This window comes from Pectinophora gossypiella, chromosome 24, assembly GCF_024362695.1.
Source record: "Pectinophora gossypiella chromosome 24, ilPecGoss1.1, whole genome shotgun sequence".
Classification (NCBI taxonomy): domain Eukaryota; kingdom Metazoa; phylum Arthropoda; class Insecta; order Lepidoptera; family Gelechiidae; genus Pectinophora; species Pectinophora gossypiella.
This window is the reverse complement of record NC_065427.1, coordinates 10,226,584-10,241,585: the sequence shown is the minus strand read 5'-3', so window position 1 is coordinate 10,241,585 and position 15,002 is coordinate 10,226,584. Positions and strand designations below refer to the sequence as shown.

The 15,002-nt window shown below is 40.6% G+C and overlaps 2 protein-coding genes across 3 annotated transcripts in view; one reads left to right on the top strand and one right to left on the bottom strand.

Moving 5' to 3' along the window:
• LOC126377738 (facilitated trehalose transporter Tret1-like) overlaps positions 1-15,002 on the top strand; it is a 214,370-nt gene that overhangs the window by 17,450 nt on the left and 181,918 nt on the right. The window lies entirely within an intron of this gene.
• The window catches only part of LOC126377762 (lysine-specific demethylase phf2-like), a 39,791-nt gene continuing 24,974 nt past the window's right edge, over positions 186-15,002 (bottom strand). The window contains exons 19-25 of the mRNA XM_050025591.1: positions 10,046-10,169; positions 8,428-8,562; positions 7,119-7,231; positions 5,920-6,022; positions 5,623-5,767; positions 4,127-4,208; positions 186-3,230 (exon numbers count right to left, since the gene is read on the bottom strand). Of these exons, the coding sequence (XP_049881548.1) occupies positions 3,151-3,230; positions 4,127-4,208; positions 5,623-5,767; positions 5,920-6,022; positions 7,119-7,231; positions 8,428-8,562; positions 10,046-10,169 (782 nt within the window). The 3' untranslated portion in view covers positions 186-3,150. The remainder of the gene's footprint in view (positions 3,231-4,126; positions 4,209-5,622; positions 5,768-5,919; positions 6,023-7,118; positions 7,232-8,427; positions 8,563-10,045; positions 10,170-15,002) is intronic.

Here is a 15,002-nt window from a genome sequence, read left to right as displayed (position 1 = left end):
AATGTAACATTTTTGAATTTACGTCATTTCGCAAGGTGTTATGGCTGAGGAGAAGAAATGACAAGAAACTGCAACAGCAACACATCTTTTAAAAACCAATGAGGATATACATTACAAGTTATTTAATAACTAGAGGAACACATTCAATACCAGACATTTTTATCATTTAGGTAGTCATTAATCTTATAATAAGCTATATCTGTTATCCATGGAATTTGAAGGCTAAACGAAGAGTCTTACAGCGCCGTCTACATTTTTTTGGGGAAAGTATCTCGGAAAGTCCCACATTAATTTTATTCCCAGTGCACATTATAGAAAATAAATGTTACAATTCGCTTGTTGCATTTATTTCAACGTACGCAAGTTTTTAATTTTACAAGTAAATATAAAAAAAAATAACAAATAAATCAAACTTACACAACTATTATCACTAAAAACGTTACGACATTTTTTAATGTTCCTAAAGCGTTTTAAATACAATTACTTTACTTTTTTTTTTAGAATATTTACATCGATCTCAAGGTGGGCTTGTAACAGATGAATGTCTTTTAAATATTATATTGCGTAGATTTTAAATTCAGCTGTCAAAAAAAGAAAAATTACAACAATTTTATTTTATACTAAACAATTATCAGATCATGTCAAAACTTATTATTTTAATTAATATGAAAAACATATACTAATTTTTAAGACAAATATCTATATGTTATTTTACATTACTCACTGGACACTAAGCTCAGATTAAAAATACTATATTAGGGTGTTTCCCGTCCGACCGATTGGTTGACCGGTCAATCGGCCCAATGGGATATATTTTCCTTTTAACATACAGGAGTTAGATTATTATGGCGATAGAGAAAAAAACGTCTCATTGGGTCGATTCATCGGCCAAATGGGAAACACCCTTATATATTTGTTGGTAAAACGGCAAACGTGAAAAAATAAGTAAATATTGGTGCTAATTCCTGCAGACGCCATCTAAATTTATTTTAAGTTATACCTGTCATTTTCTTATCCGCCGAAAAGGAAAGGGACGGATGATTGTCAACAAGTATATAAGTATAATTTTCTTACAACAGATAGTCTTTTACTTGTATTATAATTAGTAAGTATATTTTCAGTAATGTGTAGCTTTCGACATAGATTAATATTATTTTTCTTTTTTTGAAATATATAGATTGATGACACAATTGGGTAGTGTCGTAGCCCTGGGTCAAAGATAAATTATCAAACTCTGATTGACTAAATAAACACAGATCTAAAACTGACGAAAAACATTTTCTTTTTAACTTATAAATTCAACATTTGAAGAAGTCTTTCTATGACGTCAGTGTCATTTTTCATACAAATTCAATAGTGATTACATTTGTTTACGTTTAGTAAAAAGTAATTGATTTGACTAGTTAAAACTACTAGCCCATTTTTTATAATGAATTTTTATATATTATACGAGGTAGTTATATGATTATAGTACTTTAATCCGAGCTATAGCTTCTTTCAAAACCAATCCGAAACAATCCTATATTTAAATTTTATTCCAAATATTCTTGTTAGTTTTTTTTTTTTATTATCTGATTTTTTTGTGTACTGATGAAGTTGAGAATTGTTGAAAATTGACACAGACAGCAGAGAAGCAGATTTTATGCGGTGTCATACAAAATCAAATCAAATAGATTGGACGTGGTAGATAATCATTTGTCCCTTTTTTAACGTGACTTACTGTTGCTTCGCCGCAAATGGCATTAACTACTTGGCCGGACAAATGGGGAGCGCTGAGAGCTTTGACCCGGGACAAAATTTAAGCTCCCAGGATCCTTTTAAATAAGCTGATACTTACAAAAGGAAACAATTAAAACATCATCAGTACTTTAAGCATTACAATACAATAGAGAAATTCCATCGACATTATGTAATTCAGTGGAGTAGCGTGGTGGACGAACTCCACCACGAAATGGAGCATAATCTATTCCATACCTCACCCCAGTAGAGGGGTCCAAAGGGGGAGATATGTGCCGTGCCCAACAGTGGGACGTATATACATAACATAAACAGCCTATACACGTCCCACTTGCTGGGAACAGGGGGTATGGAGCATACTCCACCACGCTGCTCCACTGCGGATTGGAGGCGTTTGGGCTAGTAGCCCGACACCAGCTAGCCGTGCCTTCCGAAGCACGGATCTTACTTTTCGGACAACCAGGTGAATCAGTCTGCAATGTCTTTACCAAACAAAGGACAGTCTAAAGACTCTCGAGACACAGACCCAGAGGGAGTTGATATCGATACGAGCTGAAGGAGAAAGAACATCAAATATCGCTTACCTATTATAAAGTTAGTGATTATTTAGATGAATGCATGGGATTAACTGTCTGAGAACTGATATTAGGCAGCTAAATTACTCAATTGTATAAAAATATTTTGTTTATTTTTTTTAAAGAACGTCTAGGGCCCTGTGCCGAGGTTTTTCTTGCAGCTTCTTTTCCCCGGCTATACAGGTTGTGTGAAGCTGCAGTAGTTTTAGGCGGATGAGACGTTCGTTATGTAAAAATTGACGATTCGAAGTGTAACTATGTTACCTACTGAATAAAGATATTTTTGAATTTGAATATCATGGGTGGTCAGATTCGGAGATCTGAAGCTGAAACCCTGTAGGTTATATTGAGTATGTAGATGGAATTTCTTCATCGTGTTATATTATAGTCAAGCGCTGAAGATCCACAACATGAATTGGTCCGTATTATACATACATATATAAAATATACGCCACCAGTACCTATAGTAAGCTATTTCATCATCCCTAGCACTATGCCGTTTTTCACAGGGTCCGCTTACCTAACCCGACGATTTGACAGGTCCGGATTTTTACAGAAGCGACCGGAAACAAGCCAAGCAGGTTAGGTCACATACCTCCGAAAATGCATTTCTCGGGAATGTGGGTTTCCTCACGATGTTTTCCTTCACCGCTGAGCACGTGGTAATCATTTATGATCCAAACATGAATCCGAAAACAAATTCGACAATCATTGGTTTAGGCCTGTGCTGGATTCGAACCTGCGACCTCAAAGTGAGAGGCAAGCGTTCTAGCAACCGGGCTACCACGGCTCCTATAGTAAGCTATTTATCTATAGTATTCTATAGTTATTATAAAACCTAATATATCATTTTGTGTATTTTCAATATCTTTCCAAGGCGCTGTTTCGCCGTTTTCATACCCTTTTTCAGTCTTATATCTGAAAAAAAAAAAGTGTATTCGTTAGTGTTTTCTACCGTGTGGGTTGTGAGGTGAATTACCAACCTCATCAACCCTGGTGTCGGGGTTATTATTGAGTTTGGCGGCGCAGGGGCCATGTCAGGACATGGCTCATGTAACGATTACGTACTGACATCAGTAAGTAGTAACCGGAACCAACGGCTTAACGTGGCTTGAAGCACGGATCATCTTACTTTCGGACAATAAGGGTGATCGGCTTGCAATGTCGTAAACAAACCAGGGTCCACAAAGTGATTTTTGTGTTACATCCTCACCGGGATTCGAACCCGGGACCTCCGGGTCGTATGCCCAAATTAACCGTTAGTTATTTGCTTCGACAAGACGGTTCATCATATCGTATACCCAAAGGTTCCTGTTATTTTTCTGTACCCAAAGATTGTCTGGAAGATATTGCATGAGTTTTGTGCTCAATTAAGTATATTAATCTTATTTATCGGTAGCTGCAATTTGTCTTTTATTTATGTGTTTCAGGCCTACGGGGTATAACGTAGAACCCTTGCCCAAGAATACGGGTGAAGACCTCAACGGTTGCAGAGGCGAAGATGGAAGCCATCGGTACGGCAATGCAGAACGGAAGGGGCAAGTCACAGGGACTGTAACCTGAAACCTGACAGAGGGCAGCAGTAACTGTCAGTACTATTCAGAGGCGGAGGACAGGAGTTTTGAAATAAATTGAGCGCCATCCCACTCGCGTCAGTCAAAGTACTGCGGAAGGCAAGAGGGATACCACTGCCCTATCTTTCCCTAAAATGTAGCATGGAAAATGCTGCACCGACAAGAGCGTGGCTCTTAAATTAATGATGATGTCTCTATCCACCCCGTTAGGGATCACGGGCGTTATGCAAGTATACTCACTCTTGTTATTATTTGGCGTATTGTGCTGTGCAGGCGGCGGCGGCCGTTTGCTCTTTGTTGCTAGCACCGCGCGTTTCGCGTTCTGAAAGACAGTTAATATTTATTATATACACTGGCCCCGATTCCTGCAGACACCACCTAATTGTATTTTAAGTTATATCCGTCATTTTCATATGCGGCGAAAAGGAAAGGGACGGATGATCCACAGCTCCACAATTTTAGGAAGAATGAGTAAATGAATGAATAACCCGGGCGAATCAAAAAGGTATGTCGCTGGTATGCAATCCGTTTGACGTGCTGTCTACTTAACTGTGTCGGGTTATTGACTGGTGTTAAATTTTTAGACGGTTGTTTTAGATTTGTGCTTAAAATTTACGTTAATAAATTTTATGCTTGTCGATTATCCGTCCCTTTCCTTTTCGGCGGATAAGAAAATGACAGATACAACTTAAAGTTATAGTTAAGCTAATTCCTGTAAACACCATCTTTACAGGAATTAGCACCACTGGCATCATCATCTCTAGCATTATCCCGTTTTCCACAGGGCCCGCTTACCTAACCTGGGGATTTGACAGGTCCGGTTTTTTACAGGGCCGACTGCCTGTCTGACCTTCCAACCCGCGAAGGGAATACCAGCTAATATAGGTTAGGTCACATACCTCCGAAAAGCATATCTCGGGTATAAAGGTTTCCTCGCGATGTTTTGCCTTCACTGCTGAGCACGTGATTATCATTCACGATTTAAAAATGAATACATACTATATAGTCACTGACATATATACTATAAACAAATGAGACTCACAATCGCTAAGGTGTTTATGTATTTTCTAAAAAAAACTTCCGAACCGTGTTGTAAATAGGTTTAATACATTAGTGTACTTACACCATTGTCTCAAGTTACGATGGTATGGTTGTTAAAATAAAGAACAATATCGGTTGTGCACTGTGGTCAGTGCGCCCATTGCGATTAAATTAGATCTTGATACGCCGTCGCTTTGTGACAAGATGCGAGATTGGTAGTCTATTTTTTATATACGAGGTCAATAAGAGTAGTCTTTCTTTTTTTGTCATGACATGTGGGTTGTGACGTGTACCTGTGCGTGTGGTATACGTGTGTGGTCCACGTGTGTATGTGTGTGCGGTACCTGCGTGTGTGTAGTACTTCTGTGTGGTGTATGTGCAGTGCCTGTATGTGTGGTACACGTGTGTGGTACCTGTGAGTGTGGTGTGGTTACTGTGCGTGTGTGTGTGTGTGTGTGGTATCTGTGAAAGTGTGTGTGTGTGTGTGTGTGTGTTTGTGTGTGTGGTATCTGTGAGTGTGTGTGTGTGTGTGTGTGTGTGTGTGTGGTATCTGAGAGTGTGTGTGTGTGTGTGTGTGTGTGTGTGTGTGGTATCTGTGAGAGTGTGTGTGTGTGTGATATCTGTGAGAGAGTGTGTGTGTGTGTGGTATCTCTGTGTGTATGTGTGTGTATGGTATCTGTGTGTGCGTGGCGTACCTGCGCGGGCGGCGGCGGCGGCGCGGTGGCGGCGGCGGCGTGCAGCGCGGCGCGCACACACTCGCGCCGCACGCCGGCGCGCGCCGGGCCCCGCAGGCGCGGCACCAGGCGGCCCAGACGCGCACGCGGGGACCACGACGCGTCCCTGCAGGGGTATCACCACACAAGGTTTAGTATGAACTACTTGGATGCGTGTTTGAAATTTCGTGTTTTGACGTTTAGTAAAAAGTAACAGATTTGACTAGTTGGAATCAAGCTTATTCTTTATATCAAAACCTCAATGTTGGTATAACTCACTTGTCGGTCTTGTTCCTCGAGTCGTGCCGGCTGCGGGAGTTCCGTCGCCGCGACGTCGTCCACTCCTCGTCCTCATCAGAGCTCATCTCCAACGACGGATACACTGCAAACAAGACACAATAAGTGTTACAATACAAACAGCCTCCGTGGTCTAGTGGTTAGAGCGTTAGGCTCACGATCTGGAGGTCCGGGTTCGATTCCCGATGGGAACATTGTCGAAGTCACTATGAGACTGTCCTTTGTTTGGTAAGCACTTTTCAGGCTTGAATCACCTGATTGTCCGAAAAAGTAAGATGATTCCGTGCTTCGGAGGGCACGTTAAGCCGTTGGTCCCCGGCTATTAGCCGTAAAAACACTTCCACCAACCCGCAGTGTTCCAGGCAACCATAAGGTGAGGAAAAATTAAAAAAATAATTGAAACATTGAAATTGAATTGTGTTAGTGACACCGTAACGAAAAAAATTAAAATTCTTCTTCTACCGTGTGAGTTGTGACGTGGATTACCAACCTCATCAACCCTGGCAAGACTCATATAACTAGAACTACGTACTTACATCAGTAAGTAGTAACCGGGACCAACGGCGTAACGTGCACTCCGAAGCACGGATCATCTTACTTTTGAAAAATCAGGTGATCAGCCTGTAATGTCCTAACCAAACTAGGGATCATAGGGATTAACTGTCTGGGAACTGATATTATCCAGCCAAATTAAATTGTATAACAAAATTTTGTTTTTTTTTAAAAAAAAACGTCTAGAGCCCCGTGCCGAGGTCTTCCTTGCAGCTTCTTTTCCACGGCTATACCTACAGGTTGTTAGAAGCTACAGTAGCTTTCAACAGATGAGACGTTCGTTATGTAAAATTGACGATTCAAAGTGTAACTATGTTACTTACTCTCTCTCTCTATTTAAGAGCTGCGCTCTTGTCGGTGGAGTAATCGTCATTCCTCTCTTCTTCCCGCCAAAACCTTCACCTCCCGATACGACACGACCTGCACCTTCTCTTTTATTTGTTTCATGAATGTTATCCTAGGTCTACCCCTTCCTTTCTTCCCTTCAATTTTTCCTTCTTTTATGCTACTTACTGAATAAAGATAATTTTGAATTGTTTTTTTTTTATGGAGACAAAGCGTGCTGCGAGCCTAAATCTCGTCAAAACTTACGTCATGTTCCATAGGCAGTTTATGTTGTGTTTTCTTACCGTACTCGTCGTCTCGATGTACTTCTTTAATGACATCTTCCTCTTCTGATAACTCCTCGTCCGCGCTGCTCGCCAGCGGCTTGCGGGGGCGCTTACTACTGCTTGGTGTGTTACTAGAAAAAAAATAAAGCGTCTATGGTGCTAATTCCTGCAATCACCATCTAATTTTATTTTAAGTTTCGATGTTGACCAATTGGGTCCTGTATTAGATTCAAGATAAATTATAAAATTCTGATTACTAAATAAAGACAGATCTAAAACTAACGGAAAACATAACATAACATAACAAATACTTTATTGCACAAACAGGAAAAAACAAAGTACAAATCAAAAGAGATATTGAATGAGTACAATAGGCCTTATTGCTAAGTAGCAATCTATTCCAGGCAACCTTTAGGTATAGGAGATTTTCTGATTTACGCGGTAAGAACCCGGTATTATGTGTTTTAATTATGATGATAACCGCGTATACCTCAAATAATGGTGCTAATTCCTGTAAACACCATCTAATTTTATTTTAAGTTATATCTGTCACTTTCTTATCCGCCGAAAAGGAAAGGGACGGGTAATCGACAAGCATAAAATTTATGGAACACATGTCAATTTTAAGCACAAATCTAAAACAACCGTCTAAAAATTTTACATCAGTCAATAACCCGACAGAATTATGTTGATAGCACACGTCAAACGGTTTGCATACCAGCGAGATACCTTTTTGATTCGCCCGGTTTATCCATTCATTTACTCATTCTTTCTAAAATTAAGAGCTATCAATCATCTGTCCCTTTCCTTTTCGGTGTATAAGAAACATAACATAGCATAAACATAAATAGCCTATATACGTCCCACTGCTGAGCACAGGCCTCCTCTCAATCAACCGGAGAGGGTATGGAGCATACTCCACCACGCTGCTCCACTGCGGGTTGGTGGAGGTGTTTTTTTACGGCTAATAGCCGGGACCAACGGCTTAACCTCTCATCTGCCGGAACGCGGATCTCGACCAGACACAATGTAAAATCTATTGTGTCTGGTATCTCGGCAGACGAGAGGTTAACGTGCCCTCCGAAGCACGGAATCATCTTACTTTTTCGGACAATCAGGTGATTCAAGCCTGAAAAGGGTCTTGTAATACACATAAAAAAATCGCATTCTTACTTTGTACTTCTGACTACATAGTCAGGACTTGTATATATGCGGCACGCTGTGCAAACTTCGATAGCGCGTTTCAGGACTGCATTCAATGTTTGCGCGCCATCTGTTGATTATGGGTGGAACTAACTGGTCAACTAGTTAGGTCCGCTAAAGTTACCTGTGCGGCGCGGCGGCGGGCTGCGGCAGGCCGAAGGTGCGCGCGGGGGCGGGGGCGGGCGCGCTGGCGGCGGGGGCGGCGGGCGGCGCGTACCGCTCGCTGATGCTCAGCATGCCCGCCACAGCCGCGTTCTCGCTGCCCACCACAACGTTATACAGGGTGTTAAGCCTAGGTTACACAGTGCGAGCTAACATGCGAGCTGACCGAGTCAGTTACTGAGGTGCAGCTACTACGCACGTGTGACCGCATCATACGAGTTACTGTCATGTGCGAGTGGGACAGTGGCTCGCGTTCGAGTTACTTCAACATTTTCTGTTTTTACTCGCTACTTGCCTTCCCCCACCACACCACTCGCACGCCGCTCGGTCGTCAACTCGCACGATTATGCGAAATGACAGTAGCTCGTACGCTCGGGCCCACGCCGGGTACAGTGTTTCTTGTTTAGGCGACATGATACAAACGAATTATACCAGTACACTGGTATAGTAGCTGTCTTCTGCGACGCCAGCAGTTTGCACAGTGTGACCGTGCGAGGCGAGTCGAGCTACTGTCATACGAGTACACAGGCACAGTAGCTGTCTATTGTCACATCAGCTGCTCGCACTGTGTAACACCGTAACGAAAACTTCAAAGGATGATTCAGACCATGAGCACACCCCGGACACTTCATACAGACAACCTCGTTTTACACAGACACCACACATTGACGTTATCGTACACGCGCATCTGTGTGTGTGACGTCTGACGCCATACGATTGCAGACTAAACTTTGTACGAGAGGGGGTGAGGTAAACCTAGCTCAGCCGCGGGAGTGGGGGGGGCGTTCTATACGTGGTATTATTCCTTATTCTATGCCATGAATTTGAGTTGATATCCAGTGGAATTATCCATCGCAAAAGCATGGAATTAATAATTTAACTAAACATGAATTTTACGGAATTCCACACTAAGAATCCGTGCTGAGCGGTGAAGGAAAACATCGTGAGGAAACCTACATTACCGAGAAATGCGTTTCGGAGGTATGTGACCTAACCTGTATTGGGCTGGTTTTCCCTTCGCGACTTGTTGGTCAGACAGGTCGCTTCTGTAAAAAACCGGACCTGTCAAATCTTCAGGTTAGATAAGCGGACCCTGTGGAAACGGGATAACGATAGGGAGATAATGATGAATCTTTATTCTATTATACAGGCGAGATGTTATATCTTCGCTGACGGCGCTAACTGACGTATTTGCGAATCAGATTCAAATTCAAGAATATCTTTATTCAGTAGGTAACATAGTTACACTTTGAATCGTCAATTTTACATAACGAACGTCTCATCCGCCTAAAACTACTGCAGCTTCACACAACCTGTATAGCCGGGGAAAAGAAGCTGCAAGAAAAACCTCGGCACAGGGCCCTAGACGTTCTTTAAAAAAATAAACATAAAATATTGGTATACAATTGAGTAATTTAGCTGCCTAATATCAGTTCTCAGACAGTTGATCCCATGCATTCATATCTTCTAAATAATCACTAAGTAACTTTACTTTTTACGATTTGCACCTTTTGTGCACCAGTGTGTGCATTTTATACACCAGTTTGCAAAGTCAGCTACGATATTACGTAACAACTTACGGTTCGTTGACGGGCGCCTCTTCCTCGGCTAACACAGAAGCCTGTATCAAGGACTCGATGCCGTTAGCGGGCGCCAACCGCGCCGAACTACTCGCTGCACCCCCCGAGTAGTTGCTTCTGTTGGCTGCAGAAAAATGTTTCAATCTTTAATATTGCGACGGATTGGCAATGCCACGCAAGGCAAGCAATTGGAAATTTAAAAAAAAACTGAGTTTCTCACAGTACTTTTGTTTATTCCTCGCCAGTTGGTTGATCAAATTGGCAGACAATCTACTTGACAGTTGTAACAATAAAATATGAAATATGTCGGATATGACAGTTTATTATTTAACGATAATTATCCAATATATTTTTTAAGATCATTATTAAATATACCCCCTCCGGTAGATTGAGGGGAGGCCTGTCCCCAGCAGTGGGACGTGTATATCTGACGATGTCGATTACCCGTCCCTTTCCTTTTCGGCGGATAAGAAAATGATAGGTATAACTTAAAATAAAACTAAGAGGGGTCTGCAGAGAACGGGGCCAGTTTCTGAAGAGATCGAAGCAAGAAGTGGAAAAGTAAAGAAATAGTGGAAGAGAAGTAACAGTGTTTAAGCAGTGTCTAGTGTAGTGTTGGGTTCTTACCCGGAAAATTCCCGCGTTTTGGGAATTTTCCCAATTCTGAGGGAAAAAACCCGAAAAATTCCCATTTCAAGGGAAAATATTTTTTATCGCATATATTTGTATTAAAAGTAAGGATTTCCAACAAAGACCATTTAAATATAATGTATGCCTACTTATGCCCAATTTATTTTCTGTCGTAGTGTCGTATGAACTCTTAAAAAACTTATCTAAAGGAGATCATCGGATTTCGGCCCAGAAGTCAAAGTGCCGGCCAAAAAATAATTTTGCTATATTCCGTTAGATCTTATCCGTATGAGCATTTATTACTATGGCACCAAAGCTGTAGGGTCAATATCTTCGGTTTTATTCGATTTTAAAAAACTGTATTTTTCATACATTTTTGGTGAAAATGTAAAGTGCCGGCCAAGTAACAATAATGGTATTATTCTTAGAACTTATCTGTCTGAGCATTTATTACTATGGCACCAAAGCTGTAGGGTCAATATTTTCGGTTTTATTCGAATTAAAAAAAAACTGAATTTTCATACATTTTTGGTGAAAATGTGAAGTGCCGGCCATGAAACAATATTTGTATATCCCGTTAGAACTTATCCATTTGACCATTTATTATTAGGGCACCAAACGTCTATGACCATTATTTTGACTTTTGTTGGACTTTACGTTATAGTTTCTATGTGAAAAGTGCCGGTCAGCAAAAAACACATGTCAAAGCTATCGAGACATTATTAACTATGACAAAAACGTGTATGACCATTAATTAGTTTGGCTTTTGTGGGATTTAAAAAAAACTTGATTTTTGATTCATTTTGTATAAAAATAAAATACAACAGGCGCGTTATTTAAAGGATCGTCAGAATGTTTATTACTATGGCATTAAACGACTATGACCAATATTTTGAACTTAATTCGATTTTTCAAAAATCAAAAAAAAGTTTTATCTAGTGATAATGGAACTATCTTGCTAAAGGCGTAATATGGTGGTCGTCTTTTGAAAAATAGGTTTACGTTTGACCACTACCTTACCTGATGGTGATACACGCTTAAGAAGCTACTTTTTTAAAGAAAAGTGTATACAAGGAATAAACAGCGGGGTGATAGAGGTAAGTACTATGTTATCGGCCGAGTAGCACCAGGACATTGTGATAGGCATACTTGCAAAGTAGAATAGAATAGAAAAAGTTTATTATAAGTACAACTACCCGACTCCTGTTTTCCCTAACAGATACTTCAGGCGTCATGCCAAAATACGAGTTTCGTCACTAGATGGCAAGCTTATCTTTGGAGGGTGGTAACCATTTACGGTCAAGGTGAATCAATACCATAATTCAACCTAAACTTAGGCCGTAACGTTGAGTCGAATGCAAAAACTACAGTCAACGTCATATCTAAAATCAGATAGTATTGAAAATGAAAATGAAAATGAAAATATTTTTTATTGTATCCGATATAGGACTTAATTAGGTACATTCATTTAATTATAAATACAGAGATATATTTAAACTTAGACCCAAATAAATCCATCTCTTAAAAATTGAGCAGAGGTCCCCAAACTAGGCACAGCCTGTATCTTGGGGAACCAAATTACAATTAGGTTGCTGAGTTTGTATGAATAAGGTAAAATGAAATGTAGGTATATTAAAATTTAGGTTTACAAAGTTTCCCAAAATTATCACTAAAATTAACTATAACTTATATTAGCCAAATTAACTTAAATTAGTCAAAACTGCAACTATTACGATGAGGTAAAGCATTGTGAAAATAAGAATTGCGTGGTGTAATGATGTGTGGTGTATCATCAAAAGGGTAGTAGGGCCTCCGTTTGTTCATAATTTAGGTCAGAAAGATATTTTGTAATTAAAACACCGGCTTGTTGGACTGTAGCTGATTTCATATTGCACAGGTTCACAAATCTATTGTAAGTAGCGATATGAGCAAAGGCGGGAAATCGTTTCGCGAAAACGGTTTTTAGTATAGGTGCAGGTAATGAGAAAACGCGTTTAGACAGCAGACGCGGGTAGTTTTCGTGCTTCAGAGTTGTTCTATGTACATTGAGACACACCTTTTTGACAAAGAGATGTCTGACACGCAGCGCATGAGCTTCAGAGTAAAGAAGGTTAGTCGGAAACCGTCTCGGTTTTTTTAGCATTACTTTAAGTACACTGCGTTGCGCTCTCTCTAGAACTATAAAATAAGATTTGGCAGCGGAACCCCAAACTCCTATGCAGTAATAGAGAATAGATTCGCAGATTGCGGTATAGACAGTTTTTAAGATTTTAAAATTGCAGATGTCGCGAAGCTTTTTCATGATGCCAATAGTTTTGCGAACTCGACCAGCTAAAACACTTATTTGTGCTTTAAAATTTAAATTTACATCGAGTGTTACACCCAGGTATTTCATAACAGCTACGTGTTCTATGATTTCACAATTACAATCCTGCAAAACCGACTCATCTGAGGAGCATTTGTGAATCTTAACATTTTTATTTGGAGGGGGTTTAGTAGCTGCTGTCATGTGAAAACATATATATTTGGTTTTTTTAGTGTTCAGGGTCAAGAGATTCCGCTGCAGCCATCCCGATACACATTTCATACCTATTTCAGTAGAGCGAAAAGTCTGTTCCCAATTTTTCTCAAAGAACAACAGAGCTGTATCGTCAGCGTAGCAAATAATCTCTGCATTGGGGATGGACAGATTATGGATGTCGTTCATGTAAACTATAAACAGAGAGGGCCCAAGAATACTGCCCTGTGGGACACCAAAGCTAACCGCGTTCAGTCCACTAGAGAAAGAGTCCACCCTCACCAACTGGTCTCGATCCGCAAGGTAGCTACCAAACCACGCCAAGGCCTCACCTCGCACACCTATGCCTTCTAGTTTACGAAGTAGAATTCGAGAGGAAACTGTATCGAAGGCCTTGGCCAGGTCAAGAAAGACACCAATACATCGGTTGCCCTTATCAAGCTGAGATGAAACCAGGTCCACTAGCGTTGAGACGGCATTTTCCGTTGAGTTTCCTTTCCTAAAGCCGAATTGCCTACAGCTAAGCAAGTTTAAGTTTTCCAAAAAAGATATTAGACGAATGTTTACAACTTTTTCAAGTATTTTTGAGAACACACTTAGAAGAGAAATTGGGCGATAGTTGTTGGGGATGTCTTTGGCACCATCTTTATGAATTGGGGTTACTGCGGCAGTTTTCCACACATCAGGGAAGCAACCCGTGCTGAAGCTCAGATTTATGATATGGGTTAACGGGTGGACAATAGAGGGTTTTACGGCTTTAATTAGCTGATTATTGAATCCGTCGAGTCCAGGGGCACAACCGTTTTTGAGCTGTGCGATAATGAGGTCCACTTCTCCTTCGTCAGTGGGAGTTAGAAAGAAAGAGTTAACGGGTCCCGAGGTAACATTTATAGACGCTGCAAGAGCCTCCTCGCTAGTATTTGATTCTTTCAGTATAGAGGTTGCTAAGTTCTGACCAACGGATGTAAAGAAATCATTAGTTAGGCATAGGGATTCGGAAGGATCCGCAGCCAAGTCAAGGAGTTCACTAGCCGAACCGGATCTATTATGTTGGTTGCAAATTTTACGAATAGAGGACCACATGTCTTTTGGTGAATGCTTTTTAGATTCAATTTCCGAGCTCTGGTATTGGTTTTTCAGTTTCCTTATTAAATTGGTATAGAAATTTCTGTACCTATTGAAGGACACTTTTAGGATCCTATCATCTGGAAAGAGACGAGTTAGCTGGTGTAGGTGGTCACGGTGCCGTGCACAACGAAGCAAACCCGGAGTCATCCAGGGTTCTATAGTGAACTTACTTCTACTGATTCGTACACTACGAGTGTTATTGTCAACCGCTGATTTCAGAACATTAGTGAAAGTTGAGGCTGCTGCGTTAACATTATTTACCTTTGTAACGCAACTCCAATCTACCGCTTGCAACTCCCGAGCAACTCCTTCAAAATCGGTAATATTTTTATTTCTAGAGTTATTTTTCTTTGCTTTATTGTTAGTTATGGTTTTAATTCCAACCATGATGGGATTATGATCAGTGAATTTTGAGTCACAAACCAGACCTAAGATAGAGTGGTCGGATTTTACAAGGGCATGGTCAATACAAGTTCCTAGTCGTGTGGGTAACGTAATAGCAGGTTTCAGACCGTGCTCAGCGGCCAGGCAGAGATAGTCTGATGAGTGGTTGTTGGGCGCTCCGCCAGTCTCCAGAATATCAATATTCAGGTCCCCCACAACTGCCATGTTAGAATGATTTTTAAATGCCGATATAACCTCGTGCAAGGAGTTTAAGAATATTGAAGGATTCCTAAAAGA